General features: G+C 45.3%; 2 protein-coding genes across 2 annotated transcripts in view; one reads left to right on the top strand and one right to left on the bottom strand.

Annotated features, from left to right (window-relative positions):
- cbarpb (CACN subunit beta associated regulatory protein b) overlaps positions 1-8,541 on the bottom strand; it is a gene marked incomplete at both ends in the record, with an annotated part of 13,186 nt that extends 4,645 nt beyond the window's left edge. The window contains 6 exons of the mRNA XM_083672410.1: positions 1-9; positions 495-666; positions 1,668-1,830; positions 2,430-2,491; positions 5,831-5,979; positions 8,494-8,541. The exon at positions 1-9 is cut by the window's left edge and continues 153 nt beyond it. Of these exons, the coding sequence (XP_083528536.1) occupies positions 1-9; positions 495-666; positions 1,668-1,830; positions 2,430-2,491; positions 5,831-5,979; positions 8,494-8,541 (603 nt within the window). The remainder of the gene's footprint in view (positions 10-494; positions 667-1,667; positions 1,831-2,429; positions 2,492-5,830; positions 5,980-8,493) is intronic.
- Positions 8,542-11,908: 3,367 nt separating this feature from the next.
- atp5f1d (ATP synthase F1 subunit delta) lies at positions 11,909-16,566 on the top strand. The gene is made up of 5 exons (XM_083672415.1): positions 11,909-12,137; positions 13,253-13,406; positions 14,133-14,221; positions 15,788-15,936; positions 16,425-16,566. The coding sequence occupies exons 1-4, from the start codon at positions 12,021-12,023 to the stop codon at positions 15,908-15,910; spliced, it is 483 nt and encodes a 160-aa protein (XP_083528541.1). The 5' UTR covers positions 11,909-12,020; the 3' UTR covers positions 15,911-15,936; positions 16,425-16,566.
- Positions 16,567-17,500: the final 934 nt, after the last annotated feature.

Raw genomic sequence — 17,500 nt, forward strand, 5'->3', positions numbered from 1 at the left:
CAACGCCGTCTGGGGCAGGGGACGCAGGGGAAACAACGCCGGCTACATACCGCATGTACGCATGCATATACGCACGCACGCACGCACACACACACACACACACACACACACACACACACACACGCACACAGACACACACACACACAGACACACACACACACACACACACACACACACACACACACACTATCATTAGGATACAGCAGCACACACACACTGACTCATACAGTACAGTACATCAGGACTAGGAGGCATAGTTAGTTCAAGTCCAGTCCAGTCCAGTCTCAATGATTGAGAAACCTCACCTAATGCAAAATCAATGCTTATAGCCCATTGAGATGAGGGGCCGGAATGATCCATTGGGCTGTATTGGGTGGCATTGATACATTTCTCAGCAACCTCAGTGATTGATGAGCTAATTGGTCCGGTCATGACTAACGATGCATCAGAGCTAATAGCACGTCGCTCGCAACTCGCTACCACTGGGCTGTCACCTGGAAGATGGAGAGGGCCGACTTGGCGACGGGGCGGGTCGTTATGGCGATGCTGTTCTCCGATGACTCACACTCGTGGATGGTGACTATCTTGAGGGCCGGGGGAGGGATGTGGAGGTGGGTGAGGCGCGCGTTCTTCAGGTGGTGGAAGTCTCCCTCCGTCAGAGTGTATCTGTGGTGAAACCACGAGGTATACTTTAGAAAGAGCTTCGTTCAGAGTGTATCTGAGGTGAAACCACAAGATGTACTTTCGAAAGAGCTTCGTTCAGAGTGTAGGCGGAACATGATGATACTTTACAGTTTAGAGCAGGGTTCTCCAACCAACTCTGGTCCTGGAGAGCTACTGGCTGTACAGCAGGGGAGGCAGGTGGAGTTGTTTGATACCATTCCTTATTCCATGTTCCATGCATTCATTACAAGGAGCCCGTGCTCTGATTTTTGCCTCCACCAGCGTCCCCTGTTGTACAGGCTTATGTTCTAACCCTAACACACCCACAGTAACACGACACACACATCCAATACACTAACCCAGCTGGACCACAGAGCCCTAGAGAGCTGGTAAATGCTGATGCAACATGCTATTGCTCTACTGAATCCCCTTCACAAGCAGACAAATCACAGGTTCACTCACATTCTCATGCATCGCTTCCTTCTCCTTATGCTAGATAGCACAGACAGACACTGAGGAATTCTAACTTAGAACCCCAGCACAGCTGGAATATAATAATAATACAATTTTGCCCTACAGAATATTTCTCTCCAAACTATATTTGCATATCAGAGAGAGGGGGGGGGGGGGGGGGGGGCTCATGTGAGGAACTAGGAGACTGGAGCTTCGTTACCATACCGTACCATACCATACATAATGCATTGTTATGAATTCATTCTGTATTTTAACCCTTTACAAACATGCTGCCTATAGCGACAGTGTGTTGTATAATTCTTATATATTATGTTATATAAATGTTTGATTCTCTTATATGTTATATAATTCTCTCTGTAATTCTCTTATGCTGAACATGTTGGGTTGGGAGTCAAGAGAGACATAACGCTGTATAATGAGGGTGTTCAGACTCCGAGTGGTGTCTCATCGGAGTGTAGATGTGTGTGTGTGTGTGTGTGGGAGGGGACGGAGTCAGGGGGGGACGTGCGGGCGGTGGGCATCTGACAGACCTGCGGCCTTTCTCCTGTGCCTTCTTGCTGGTGTCGAAGAGCGCGGCCTCGTTAAAGGAGACGCGCCGACCCGTGGTGCCGGTGGACAGAAAGCGGTCCGTCTCCATGTCATGGGAGCTGGCGGCCGACAGGCAGTCCGACTCGTCCACCCTGATGGTGATCTCTGTTGGGGGAGAGCGAGAGCAATCAGGGCCTACACTGGAGAGACTGCTCCGGAGTGTCCTGACTCAGATAACTACTATACCGCTGTGTGTTTAAATGGAGTGTGTGCCTGCTTGTTCATATTCAACATAACAGATTTTTTTTATCAAGGGCACTCAATGTACTTTGCCTTAGGTAAGAGCTGCTGCTTAATTAATGTACATTTATTACAGAATTATCATACCCACAGGAGAGGTCCTTAGATAACCCAACAGCTGGGCATTTTGCTTCTAGATATTTTGGGAAATATGGCTAAATGCTGACAAAAGAACTTGGAAAAACCCTGACGAAGACAGCTTTGTGGCAAAATGTTGGAGACTTTTGATAAATCATTTGCATCAGAGTAACTACAGCAGTGGTCTCAAACTGTCTTCCTAGAGGGTGATGCGGATGCATGGTGTGTTAGTACCTGGTTGGAACAAAAATATGCATCACCCTTCGCTTGGCCTCAGACCCATAGGGAACAGTTAGGGTCTCACTCCCTCACCCACCCTACCTCCCTACCTCCCTACCTCCCTTCCTCCCTACCTCCCTACCTCCCTCCCTTCTTCCCTCTCTCACCATGTGTTGGCTGAGACTCCTCCATGTAGGTGGTGTTGGTCTTCTCGGGGTCATCGCTGGTCCTGGGGCACAGGGGAGCACACACACACACACACACACACACACACACACACACACACACACACACACACACACACACACGCACACACACACAGATCAATACAGTGACATGATAACCCATGGTCTGCAGTCTTAGTCATCTGTCCAGACCAGCTGACAGCAGCACACACACAAGACCAGCAATCTCCAGGGCCCGCTGCATACTCCACACAGATGTAAATCATGTCCAGCAACATGAAAACCTTCACAGAGAAGGGACCTCTTGAACTGAATATTGTGTGTGTTCAATATACTGTCGATAGTGTTACTACGCATAGGTTTACTGTACCTACAGTGTTACACGAAATACAAACAAAACAATGTATGAATCAAAATAGATATGCTTCTATTCAACTGTACTGTTGAATATCTTAGTATTGTGCTAAATAAGGTAGCTCCTTAAATTGTAGCAACAATTTGCTCTGAGCCTCAATGTCTCTTGGGGGGGGAGGAGGAATTTCCCCCTGATATTATCCCTAATTGCCTGTGGATGCAGTGTGTTTACTGAATCCCACACCCTTATTCTGCAGAAGCAGCAGAGTGTCTGTGTGTCGGTCTGATTCTTTCCTTTGTTCAGTGTTATTATCTGTGTGTGAATGACTTGAGGGATTTCTCTGTCCGCCCCGGCTCTGTGCTTTCATTTCCTCTGTGCCCTCCCTGCCTGCCTTGTCTGTGTGTGTGTGTGTGTGTGTGTGTGTGTGTGTGTGTGTGTGTGTGTGTGTGTGTGTGTGTGTGTGTGTGTGTGTGGTGCGTGTGTGTTTTTGTGTTTTCACAGACTGCAGCCGGAGCTTATGGCAGGGTGAGACGTGAGATTAATCACTGCCGATGGCTGCTATGAAATCTCATTACACTCATCATTTGTACCAGTCTGCACTACTCTGCTCTGCCTCGGCAAGACCAGCCTCACTCTATATCTGCCTTCTCTCTTCCCATTCTCTCTCTCTCTCTCTCTCTGCCTTCTCTCTTCCCATTCTCTCTCTCTCTCTCTCTGCCTTCTCTCTTCCCATTCTCTCTCTCTCTCTCTCTCTCTCTGCCTTCTCTCTTCCCATTCTCTCTCTCTCTCTCTCTCTGCCTTCTCTTTCTCCATTCTCTCTCTCTCTTTCTCTCTGCCTTCTTTTTCTCCATTCTCTCTCTCTCTCTCTGCCTTCTCTCTTCCCATTCTCTCTCTCTCTCTCTGCCTTCTCTTTCTCCATTCTCTCTCTCTCTCTCTCTCTGCCTTCTCTTTCTCCATTCTCTCTCTCTCTCTCTCTGCCTTCTCTTTCTCCATTCTCTCTCTCTCTTTCTCTCTGCCTTCTCTTTCTCCATTCTCTCTCTCTCTCTCTGCCTTCTCTCTTCCCATTCTCTCTCTCTCTCTCTGCCTTCTCTTTCTCCATTCTCTCTCTCTCTTTCTCTCTGCCTTCTCTTTCTCCATTCTCTCTCTCTCTCTCTGCCTTCTCTCTTCCCATTCTCTCTCTCTCTCTGCCTTCTCTCTTCCCATTCTCTCTCTCTCTCTCTCTCTGCCTTCTCTTTCTCCATTCTCTCTCTCTCTCTCTCTCTGCCTTCTCTTTCTCCATTCTCTCTCTCTCTTTCTCTCTGCCTTCTCTTTCTCCATTCTCTCTCTCTCTCTGCCTTCTCTCTGCCTTCTCTCTTCCCATTCTCTCTCTCTCTCTCTCTCTGCCTTCTCTCTCTCTTCCCATTCTCTCTCTCTCTCTCTCTCTCTCTCTCTCTCTGCCTTCTCTTTCTCCATTCTCTCTCTCTCTCTCTCTCTCTCTCTCTCTCTCACTGTATCTTCTAGAGGAAGGGAGGACAGAGCATCTATATGTATGTGGATCTTATTGTTATGAATGAAAACCAGATCGATCCCAAACAAATTAACCTCAATATCATTTGCTCCTCCATTGTCGTGTTGTTGTGACAGGCCAGCAGCGGTCTCTTAGACTCACAGCAGAGCTGGAGAGCAGCTGAACGCACTGTGCAGCCCTTTAGACTGCGCTTACATCATACTGTATGCAGTTACATCATCTTTCCTGCTTTACCAACTGTCATACTGTAGCTTTCTCTGCTTTGAATTAATGCTCTGAACTGCTCTAAGGACATCTCCATGTGTTCTGTATTGTACCATACACTCACTGGGAACTTTATTAGGAACACTATACTAATACAGAGTCGGGCCTCCCTTTGCTCTCAAAACAGCCTCAAGTTTTCGTGGCATTGATTCCACAAGATGTTGGAAACATTCCTTTGAGATTCTGGTCCATGATGATATGATTGCATCACGCAATTCCTGCAGATTTTTCAGGTGCACTTTCAAGCTGTGAATCTCCCGTTCTACCACATCCCAAAGGTGTTCTATTGGATTCAGATCCGGTGACTGGGAAGGCCACTGAAGAACACTGAACTCATTGTCATGTTCATGAAACCAGTTTAAGACGACTTTTACTTTGTGACATGGTGCATTATCATGCTGGAAGTAGCCATTAGAAGATGGGTACATTGTGGCCATGAAGGGATGCACATGGTCAGCAACAATACTCAAATAGGCTGTGGCATTCAAACGATGATTGATTGGTATTAACGGGCCCAAAGTGTGCCAAGAAAACATTCCCCACACCATTACACCACCTCCACCATGAGAAGGTGTACAGGTGTTCCTAATAAAGTGTTCAGTGAGTGTATATCCATGTTGTTCATAATCAAAGGTGTGCTCGACTGGCTCTGGATCTGTGTGTGTGCTTTAGTTAAAGGGATACTTCACCACTTTCTAACCTCATATGCTGGTACATTATCTTCAGCACCATAGTAGTAGTTTTTTAAATAAAAAAAATAAAAAAATAACAATAAAAAAAATAATCTTTTTTTTCAAAACTCCTCCCGATGACATCTTAGAGAGTGGTTTTCTTAGGAGGTATGTTGTTGACTACATAACTTAAAACACCACTGTTTTCACGCATGTAGACACTGGGGTGTTGGAGATAATGAATACGAGGTTAAAAAAGTGGTTATGACAACGATAGTCACAGATTTTTGGGCTAAAGCACATACAGATCTGGAGGCTAGGGTGTGTGCTGGTTGGCAGTGTTGGGGAATGGTTCCACAACATGTTGCTCGACTATTAGATTAACTACATTTTGCTTTAGTGTAGTTCAACTTCTCTTTGTAAAGTAATTGGTGATTGAGTTAAATACGTGGTCTACGTGGTCTCTGTCTCTCTCTCTGTCTCACTTGACATATCACAGTTGACTAATGCACATACTGTAGATCTGGAGGCAAACTAGGGGTGCACTGGCTGCTAGGTGGGAACTGGGAGGACTTGGGTGTCTCACCTGGGATACCTGCGGTCTCCATTGCAGCAGCGCCGACAGATGATCAGGAGGACAGACAGCAGGACCAGCGTCCCCCCCACGAAGATGGACAGGAGCAACAGCAGGAGGACGTAGCCATCCTTTTGGCCCGTCTCAAATGGTGGGACCCCCTGTGGCAACACAGGAGAGAGAGGGGGGGGGGGGGGTTTGATGAGTAGCATGCACTGCAGAATGAAAGACTGATGCGAAGGACTGAAGGTGACTGGCTTTACGTGAGGTAGCAATCACAACGACTTCACAGGAGAATGGTGCTTCATGTTCTGTTTCATTTTTGGGGCACTCAAAATGCCTCGCAAGAGGTTTGTGTTATAGGACTCCACTTCATTGTGATATAACCATGTTATAAACGATAAGCACATTAATGCAAATGCATCTTACATCCAGGACCCCCAGGTGAAGGTTAGCTTGCTGTTTGACTAGGGTTTTGAGATAGCGCCTGTCACCCACGGAACCTTAAAAAAGACATACCCCCCCCATTTGTCTTCAGAGACATCTCGATTGGGGTACATTACGTTTAATTCCAATTCATTGTTTTAATCTATTGTTTCGGTGGTGGAAGGTAGGTGGCGCCTACACTGCCTGTGTGATGTGACTGTGCTTGGTGAGTGGGCTTGGGGTGGGGAGGAACCCAGGTGCGCTCATTGTTCAGGGGTTGAGACGTTAAGTGCACTGCTCTAAGATCCCCAGAGAGGGAGGGAGAGAGGGAGGGAGATAGAGGGAGAGAGAGAGAGAGAGCTAGAGAGAGATAGAGGGAGAGAGAGAGAGAGAGAACCGGCAGAGAGGTGAGAGAGCCTGAGAGAGCCTGTGTAGAGAGACAGGAAAAACACAGAGCTTCCCACATGAACATCAAAGCCCTGAGAGGAGCCACTTGTAGCGAGGCCTGCTGGTTAATTGTTCCCCTGGTCCCCTTTTGTGAGGCAGAATATTCAGGTGAGAGAAGGCAGGATAAATGGAAAAGTAAATGGAAAAAAACGGCAACACTATACTCTCCCTGTTGGGCGGATTTTTTACCCGATGCAAAGCGGACAGCGTTAGGAGAACTTCTCCCGGAAGAACACCTTACTGCGCAGCTGCATTGCCTTATCAATTACAGCATGCAGCTTAAAGCCATTGATTTAGGCACGCTGGTTTGTGCACAGTGAATCTATATCTGCCACAGTAGCATTAATCCATCTGGGCCTCGGCCATTAACCTGGCTGCACCTGGGAGAGGGAGAGAGGGGAGCTCTGGAGCTGACTGACTTAACAATGGGGAGTAGATTTGAGTGTCTTTCTGTCTGACGATCAAACTCTATAGGTTTTAGTAAAAAGGTCAGACTCTGAATGAGGCTGGGGGAACCATTGTGACAGTGATGTCTACTAAAAATCTATCAGAAGAGAGAAGACAAAAGAAGCCTTGATTTTCATGCGGAGAATCCAATCCATAATCATCAATCTCTATACCCCTATCGCTGTCTGTGACGCTTTGAACCACCACTGTGCTATATTAGTGTCTATTGTGAAATTGTATTAGTCGTGGTCACCAAGGAGATTATCTTTTCACATTCAATTCATTATGTTCAACCTTATAAAGATAGAGAGCTTATCGGCTCTTGCGGTATCTCCACAACAGAAAAAGTGATGCATCCTTAGGACATTTATATCTAGAATGTAAAAGCTGTCTGGTCAGTTGCCATGGATTTGGAAAATATAAAGAAGCATGCATTCATTCAGTAATGTCAATTCCATGTTTTGTTTCATTACATTACAATAGCAATATAGACTTCATAACAAATCAAACACCTTATTAATACCATATCTATTCATCCAGAAAGGTGACCATCCATGTGCTAGCCAGGCGGCTAAGCGTCTCGACCTACAGTAGCCTCTGCCAGGTCACCATGTCTCCAGTGTAGCTCTGTGTGTCCAATTGAAAAAGCAACTGGACAGGCGTTTACAATAGCTGGCCATTGACAGCTGCCTGTTAGCGGTCCATCAGACACACAGCAGGTAATTAATATACAGTCCAAACAAAACGCTTCTTCCTCCAGACCCGAGGACTTTACTTGACTTCAATCAAACTACTGCTGTTTCAAACAGCCGTAAGGCTACATTATGGATAAGAGTTGTTATATACAGAGATGTACTGTAGTAGCCCACATCAATTCAACACCACTGGTATGGTAACCAAGGTTACCAACTGTACTGTGTGTCCACTATGGAAAAAGCTGTAGTTAGCCCAAGTGTTAACAACCCCTGACACCAACGTCAGATTCTAATTTCTCTTAAAGGGGGGAAATTAAACTTGAGATTAGATCTGGGATTGAATTATTTCAGGCACAGACCAGGATGTTCTCTATTAACAAATCAGGCAGAATGAATAGGGAGGAGAGAGGGGGTGGAAGCACAGTTCTGGCAGTTAGCAGCCCACGCACACGCACACGCACACGCACACGCACACGCACGCACACACACACACACACACACACAGACACACACACACACACACACACACACACACACACACACACACACACACACACACACACACACACACACACAGACACACACACACACACACACACACACACAGGAAGGATGGGAGGCCTGGCTTGGCCTGGCCTGGCCTGCTGGTGAGTGACTTACGGTGGAGTTGTCTGTTAGGTTGTTCCAGACGGTAGACTCATTGCTCATGGTCCAGGCGAGCGTGAACTTCCCCCTGAGAAACACACAACAGGAAGTTAGACTGCTGATGTACAGCCAACCACAGAACACAACAGGCAGATTTGGACACCACTTCTCCCAACCACTGACAGACTTGCACTGGGGTAGAAATACCTCCGGTTTAATAACTGATCTATCAAATTATGTGCAGACTGGTCCTGATTATAATCAAATATCATTCAGCATAGGAAACCTGCATGAATGGTCTGTCACATCAATCTTCACCTTGCAAGAAGTTGGACCTATTAATGGTTGCTAGCTTTCTACAAGAATTGGCCAACAGTATGTCACACACAGTGAAATACTGTATCTGCAGGAATGAGTAACTGGACTGTAGCATGAAGCAGAAACCAAAACTAGCTTGTGTTGGCTGAATCCCTCAGGAGCCGGCTGGCAGCCTAGTATCTCTGCTGTAAATCATCTATCCTCCCAAGTCAGCCTCCAGACTCTCCCCCTCTCACACCAAAAAGAGAGAGTGATGGCTCAAACTGCCACCACATTACTGAGCAATGGCTGAGGCGCTCCAACAGCTGAGGTCTGCCGCTACGCGTTCCCTCACACAGATCATAGCCATTAATACTGCTGCTGCAGCCTTCCACCCACACGCCATACACACACACACACACACACACACACACACACACACACACACACACGCACACACACACACACACACATGCACACACGCACACACACACACATACACACACACACACACACACACACAAATGCAGATACACACACACATACTTACACACACACACACACACACACACACACACACACACGAGCGCACATACACACGCACGCAGACACACACACACAAACACACACACAACTCGCCTCCTCTGCAGGTCTACTCACACAGCAGGGGGAGAAGCAGCAGCATGCCAGCAGCACCACCACGCAGCACTCTCTTTGCCTGCCTGCCACTGCACCTATCCACCCAACAGCACCATGCAGCGTCACAGCCGGAGAGCAGCCCAGCCAACCAGCCAGCCAGCCAGCCTGCCAGCCCGTCTCTTACCCTGATGGAAGGCTGTGCTGTACAGCAGCACTGGATGTGGGTCTCTCTCTCTGCCTGCTTAGTCAGTCCTCTTCAGCTCCCTTGATGCATTCTCAGCCTGCCTCTGCCCACCCACCCGGCTGACCAGCCTCCTCTGGGCTGTCGTGTCCTCTCAGCATAGGCTTGCCTGGGCTCTGACCAGCACCTCAGCTGGGCAGCAGCAACACAAACAAGGTGCTGGCATAAGTGCTAGTGCTTCATACTGTACATATAAATGCAAGTGAGCTACACATTGCAAAGTGCCTTTTCAGTTACAGTACAAATGTGCAACTTATTTATCATTTCCTCATAGAGACAATATAGCAGTAGCACGTGAACAATGTGTTGCGCATCAGTGTACACACTAAGTTCTCAAAAAATGTTCATGTCATGATGACAAGGTTTATATCATACATTGAGGGAGACCTACTCCTACTTATATAAATGCAAGGCAGTTTAAACATCATAGTAAGAAGAATTGCTGCTTCCCATAATTCTATTTTGCCCAAAGTATGATGAAATCAACATAGTTTGAAAGTGTAATCCCTTGTTAAGGAGTGCTTACTGTAGGCTGCGAAAGTACTGTAAAATCATAATTCAGCCACCCTCCTTAACAATTCACCATGGCTTTCTGGATACTGTAACATGGCTATAAATCATGTATAAAAAACATATTTCTAATAGCAGATTGCTGTTCTGTTGACTGCTTGGGATATGGTGGCGAAAAACTGAATATGACTTGGGATAATTCTGCACGATTCATCTCACATCCGTTTTTTTTCTATCCCTCTCTCGTGCCTTGGATCTGCTGCGTTCCTCAGTGACTTAAGTCTAAACGTGGATGTAAGGGATACTAGCTTGCATTATAAATTGATCTTGAAAATACATGGTCCGATATTGCTCATGATATTTATTGATACATTTAGTCCATAACGGTTGGAGAATGAGTCTCCTTGGGATGAATAAATACCTTGGTCATCACAAAAGTGATTGAGCGCACGCTCAGACTGTAGCAGAAATAACAGCGGTCTGCCCTAATATTCTATTTATTTTAGAGGGAAAATAACGCTTCGTCTCTGCATTCTGCTAAAACACTGCCTCGCAATAGCTGATTTCTCCCGGAAAATCCCTAGATGTTTAAATCCTGCAACATTACATCATCAACTTCACACAAGATACTCAATTAAAATAAGCGAATGAATAGAATAGGACAAAAGGCGACTGGTATCCATACCCAATGGCACAAGCTCTTATGATTATCAGTAATGTAACCGATACGAGTTAACATAGTCAACACAAACATGCATGTGAAAAACAAGATGCCACTCACCTAATTAATACATAAGGTTCATGCAGGGATACTTAGGCAAAAGCCAATAACGCCAAACCTTCGCCGAACACTTTAATTTTGATTTAAAAGCTAAAACTATTTATGAATGAAACCCTAATGCTTAAGATACACCCACCACCCAGTCAGAAACGCACCACGTGACGTAAGGAGTGAGGTAAAGCGAAGTGATTGAAGAGCTCGGGATGCGCTCTAAGGATGATCGTCACCGCCCTCTCTCAATTCAAGTATTTGCGGGGAGACACGCTATGAATACTGGAAATGAATAAAACGGTGATGCCATTTAGATTAGGATATTATGAAGAATTCCCGATGTTAGATTCCTCTCTCTGTCATGTTGCATCATACATTAGATGATTTTGCTATATTTGCCGAGGCAAGGATATTATACTGTAACCAGAAACTGAGAACCAAAGACCCAGTTTAGGCCATATGGCTCATATATTACAGCTCAATGATTTATTCAGTCTAAATGGAAAATGGGCTCTTAGTAGGCCAATGCGCTGTAGTAGGCTACTCATTGTGGATATCCTTAGACACGTTTTATAATTTGGCACCATAGGCAGCAAACATCTAAAACTCTGCACAACTGATGTTGTCAATCTTAATTGAGTCACTTAACCCCATGTTATCAATAATCTCTCATCATCAACCATCTTTGACATTCTCACGGCGCCACCCACTGGCAGCCATGTGAAATGTTACACAGGAGACATTAGTTTATTTTCTCAGAATCTGAAATCTGGTCATTCATTCTAATTAATCTCGACAGATACAAAATAACATCAATTACATATAATAGCATCTCTGCATGTTTACAGAACTCTGTCGGCACTTCCCCGTCATTACTGTATAATAAGCCTATAATAAACTAACGGGCGTTTACTACATCTCCCACAGTGCATCACTGAGCTCTCATAAGGCCTTATGGGTAGGTTACCAATGCCCTTGTCCTATCAGGCGCACACTCTCTGACTGACTTCACGCAAGGGCTTGGGGATCCGTAGCTCAACAGTCTGCGTCGGTTTAAACCTAAATTAGGTTTATTTTACAAAAATGATGGCAGCAAAGTTCCTCCGTCGCTCTCTCCCTGTATTGAGGCAAGCAAGATGCTACGCCGATCCTACCTCGAGCGCTGCTCAGATGTCCTTCACATTCGCCTCGCCAACGCAGGTACAGCGAGTGCCCGGTTGACGAGGCTTTTAGGCCTAAGTTAGCCTCCTCTACAACAATATTTGTTTTGTCTTCCTTAATAAACCTTACCTATATATTTATTCTTATGAATATTAGATGTAGACAGATGGATAGCAAGCTGTTAGTACATTTTAGCATGCACAGTGCACATTCCTGCGCTAGCTTAGCTAGCTTGCTAGTCAGCAGTAGTGGATGTTACTCGACCTGTCAAGCTACAAGCTAGCCTGTCATTCAGCCTAGCTAATGATTGAATGGAAATGAATGAATGCCATTTGATGCATTTTCAATGAATGAATGCCATTAGGTGCATTTTGAATTCAAGTTTGGCATGTCAGCCATAATTTCCAAATGTATATGTTTTTGCAGGAAAGACGACCCAGCAACGGAGTTCATAGACAGCAAGCTTAGATAACACAGGCCCATGTAGTCTCACTTGTCACCTTGGGATTCAGTTGAGAGGAAATAATAACAATGGAACAATTCTTACCATCATCTGTATCTTAGCAACACAATACTATTAGCGAGAGTGTTATCTATCATATATGTTGTTATAACTAGCTAAATGCACTGACTTGTGCAGCCTTGCTGGATCTATCCAGATATGCTATATAGGCAACAGTACGGTACCTAGCCAAGTATCTGTAAACACTAGTACAGCGAAGTGAACTTGGGTTCAGTCTACATAATGGCATGTTTACTTCCTCGACAGAGGAAATGTATACCTAAAGTAGGTTGCTTGCTGTTCAACTTCTATTGAAGGACAGTAATGGTGTGGAGTGGAGGATGGTATTAGGCCTACGTAACATTGTTGCAGCCGACAGGCTTCTGTTCAATGAGAATATAGCAACAGAACATTAGTCGCTAAACATGCATGCAAACATCCACTGGAAATTCCAAACAATATAGCGAGGACAAATATCCAAACAGAATAATTTACATTCAAAATGGAGTTGTACTCAATTATAATCTCCTAGGACAGTCAAGTAGGCTCTGGGTTGTTGTGATTGTAATCTCCAAGAACATCTACTTGTATCTCTTTACTCCTACACATGAACAGCTAGTGTGGAACTAATTGCGTGTGTGTCCTGCTACAGGTGTTCTTCAAAGAGGCCAGTGTAAAACAGATTGACGTGCCCACGCTGACTGGCGCGTTCGGTATCCTGCCCTCCCACGTGCCCACCCTGCAGGTTCTCAGGCCCGGAGTCGTCACCGTGTTCAATGATGACGGTGTTGCAGAAAAATACTTCGGTGAGATTTGGCTTGTTGATACCCAACCTGGGTCAAATACTTGAGCTGCCTTTTGATTTAGTTTGCTTAGTGAAATGGAATAGATGGGACGTTAACGCTGCACTTAATCAACACACCACACCTCAAGTAAATCCAAGTATTTGGCATGGCCTTTACATTTGCCTCAGGTCTGGATGATATATTGTGTATGGCTTGATAAATGTTGATGAAGTAGCAGGCAGCTTCTGAAGACCTTGTAGTGACCTTGCATGTGAGAATGGATGTACCAGATATTGAAGCTGCTAATATTATCTGTCCATGCTTGCTGATGAGTTGTTAATTGCTAATGCATCAGTGTAAAATAATTTACATCAGTTCCTGTCCAGTTACTTTGCCCATAAGTGTCTGAGATGGACCATCCAGCAGGGGTCAGTCATGTTAGGGAATTGCAGAAATCAATGAAGGGCATCAAAATGCAACAAACAAAGGCATTTTAGTGCGCATGAACATTGAGGAAGTATTTTTGGAGTAAATGTAATTCATAATAGATATAGACTGACTATAGTGCATTCTATAGGTAAACAAACAAAAATGATGTCAACTTGGCATACACTAACGTGTGTGTGTGTGTGTGTGTGTGTGTGTGTGTGTGTGTGTGTGTGTGTGTGTGTGTGTGTGTGTGTGTGTGTGTGTGTGTGTGTGTGTGTGTGTGTGTGTGTGTGTGTGTGTGTGTGTGTGTGTTTTCAGTGAGCAGTGGGTCAGTCACAGTCAACGCTGACTCCTCGGTGCAGCTGCTAGCTGAGGAGGCTGTCCCTCTGGACCAGTTGGACCTGGCTGTGAGTGTCATCTATATCAACATCTAGCGGCTGCACTCTGTGTGTGTATAGAGGCCTGCGGTGTATAGGGTCTCTCTGTCCCTCTTAGCCACAACCATTGACTGTGCTGGGGGAGTATCATCCCAATTCAATGACTATTCGTGTCGTGTCCTATGTCCTGTTGATTCTTTATTAAGTTCAGTCCCATCCTGTTGTGAGAGCCCATCCCTGACTGATGTGACAGGATATATTCAGAAAATGAGCCTGGAATGAGTTGATTGATTGCCTTATGAAACTCAATGGGCGCTCTTTGCTCTCCACTGCCACGTTCATGTTTAGTAACCCTAACAACGAGTGTGATAAGCCAGTTTGGTTAACTTGCCAGCCGACGAGTTCAAATCATGACATTTTGAGACCCATTAGGTGATATGCTCACATTTCCCTACCCTATCTTAAAAGGAAGACATCCCACACTTCCTCCCGATGTTCACAATGTTTATTTTAAGTGCAGTCTGACATGTTGGACAGGATCATGCTAACTTGGGCAGCCTGCAGTTGTTGACGTACAATTGATTGACAGGTCTGTTGCTGTGCGACTGATCGTTGAACTATGTCTCGCCCACATGCAGCTTCAGCAGTGGTTTGCCTTTCAGATGTAGTGCTATGGTGCCCCATTTTCTCTAAAACTACCCCCCCCCCCCCGCCCCCCCCCTGTAGCTTTCCCTTTCAGGCGGAACTAAAAAGCGTGACTGAAGTGTTACAGTAGCGCAATTTCCCCTCTGTCTGAAAGAGGTATTAGTGTAAAATGTCTCCCAAGGTCATACTATTGTTTTCATCTCACTCAGAACCAAAGGTTGTTGTCACCTGCTAGGCCTACCTGACCTATGCATCAGGTAGTAGGGCCCTCCCCCCTTTGACCTTGTGATGTCAGCGCCACTGTCTCCCCCTGTCAAGTTGACCTCATGGCATCCATCGCTGACTCTGAGAACAATGCATCAGAACCCAGGCTGCTAATAAAGCAGGAAAGGTCAGTCACTGTTGAGTTCCAGCAGATGTGTCAAATCCCCACTGGGAGACCTTTAGCTCCCAGCTATGCTTGGCATTTCTGCCCTGTAATCGCTACTGTGACAAATGGAGCTTTCGGAGGGGAAAGAGGCAGCATGAATTTGCTACGCTCCCTCTTCCAGAGATGCATCCCTCCCTGACCTTGTTTTCACTCGTTTTTATTTTTATTTCTATCCCTGGAATGTTATGGGGATGAGGTATATGGTTTTTGCACCCCCCCCCCCCCCCCCCCCCTTAATGATGATGGTGAATGAGTTGATAGAAAACTTGTATCGCTTGAATTGTTTGCTATAGCATTGACTAGAGCTGGGCAATCCCTGTGCCTGCCTCTGTGCCTCTGAGCCTCTGTTGGTTTCAGTTGACTATTTGCAGACCACAATGTTGTCTCGGTGGCCTTTACTGCCTGTTTGTCTAGGAAAAAAAGGGGAATCGATGCATTGAATTGAACAGTATACATCTCTCTCTCTCCCTCTGTTCACAATTTTAAAAATTCCTTTTTCCATTTCTCTCCCCTGTCCTTAGGCTGCCAAGGCTAACCTGGAGAAGGCCCAGTCTGAGATGGCGTCTGCGTCCAACGAGGCGTCTAGGGCAGAGGTCCAGATCAACATAGATGCCAACGAAGCCATCGTCAAGGCCCTTGAGTAACCCTTCCGGCCAGACGTACCTGCCTGGTACGGACCTCACCTCAGCCATGTGTGATCGTGCTTGTTGGAGATGCGCAGATTCTGTAGTGTAATTACAGAAAATTGACAAGTTACATTTATTTGGATTATGATTGCAAATGATTGGTTCAGTGACCCCCCCCCCCACCAGGCATTGTGAAGACTGCAGAACCTGTGTATGTCAAACTCGCACATTGTGTTGAAGTGTGGAGCAGAGGCCCTTTCATCCATGTAGTAGCTACTAGTACATTCTCCATGAGGCATTGACATCCTGTTGGTTTCACCAATCCCAATTCTCAAAGATTCTCAATGAGTATTTGAACATGGTTTTATGCATATATGGTTATGTATACCAAGCTAGGTTATATTTCAGTAATTCAACCTTGAATCCAAATGATCTACTGGATACTGTTTTGAGCACTTAATAACTATTTTCTGTGTTGAATGTGTATAAAACCGGTTTACTTACAGTAATTCTGTTTTTTCCTCTGTTCCAGGTAGTGTGTTGTGTTGGTATCAAGGAAATGAAAATGATCCAACTTTGTCTGTTTTCCTGGTCCAGTCAAGTCACTAACCGCAAGATGTCATACTTGCTTTGTACAGTGGATGAAATTACCAATAAATCTATTTGGAGAATAACTGGCCTGTGTTATTTTATGTTTTTCCCCTCTCTGTCATGCTTATGTGTTTTGCTTATGTGTCCATTTTATTGAGTAAATGCTTCTTACTTTTTGTAGAATGTTTGCCCATTTGAATGCATTGTCTTAGATCTCTTTAGCCGTTCAGTGTTGTACCACTTGGGGGCAGTATATGTCCCTGTAAAACCGTCCCACAGTGAAGAGTTCTACATTTTCCTGTTCCTTTGTGTTTAAAAATGTGTCATTGCCATGACAAGCTGTCATATTTCAGACTTCATAAAACCGCTAACGTAAGTTATTTCAAGCTTTGTCATATGAGATGAAAAGGAGATCTCAAGATTTCTGTGTGTGGGGGGGGGAGAGAGATAAGCTTTTGGTGGTTTGTTAAGGTGTTACTCAATGACATGCCTGTGGGACACTCGGAACTGTCTTGTGGGCCATTTCAAAGGTCTCCATCACTCCCTCTTTGTCCCTAGGCGTGAGCAGGTTTGTACTGTGAGTCAATATGGTGACCTCAGATCTCGGTGGCAGTGCCAGGAAAACTGCCCAGTCAAACAACCAGCCAGGCGTGTGAAAAAAGGCCTCTGGTTTCATAACCATAGGTTACATCTGAACAGCACCACGCCAGGGCCTTAATCATGTGCCGACAGACTGGAGGCAGAACTGAAACCACAACTGGTTTATGAATGTCACAACTCTCTCCAGGAACCGTTACAAGCTTTAACAGGCGCGTGTGGAGGCACAGAGGACCCCTTGCACCTTCTGTCCACATTAAATGCTGTCATAACCACATAATGATGGAACTGTCACTTAATTGTTTTGAAAATTGAGTTATTAAAGTAACCTAATAAACCAGGGTCTGGTCTGTACACACAGCAAGTTGAATAGCACACTCAGAGAGTAAATGTCTACCGAGAGTAAAAAAAAAAAACATG

Source organism: Argentina silus (genome assembly GCF_951799395.1).
Source record: "Argentina silus genome assembly, chromosome: 6".
In the NCBI taxonomy this organism is placed as follows: Eukaryota; Metazoa; Chordata; class Actinopteri; order Argentiniformes; family Argentinidae; genus Argentina; species Argentina silus.

Excerpts from the sequence above, each read along its gene's own strand:
- atp5f1d (XM_083672415.1), top strand. The coding sequence starts at position 12,021 with ATGATGGCAGCAAAGTTCCTCCGTCGCTCTCTCCCTGTATTGAGGCAA. Across the intron at positions 12,138-13,252 it reads CATTCGCCTCGCCAACGCAG|GTGTTCTTCAAAGAGGCCAG; the intron begins GTACAGCGAGTG and ends GTCCTGCTACAG. Across the intron at positions 13,407-14,132 it reads TGTTGCAGAAAAATACTTCG|TGAGCAGTGGGTCAGTCACA; the intron begins GTGAGATTTGGC and ends GTGTGTTTTCAG.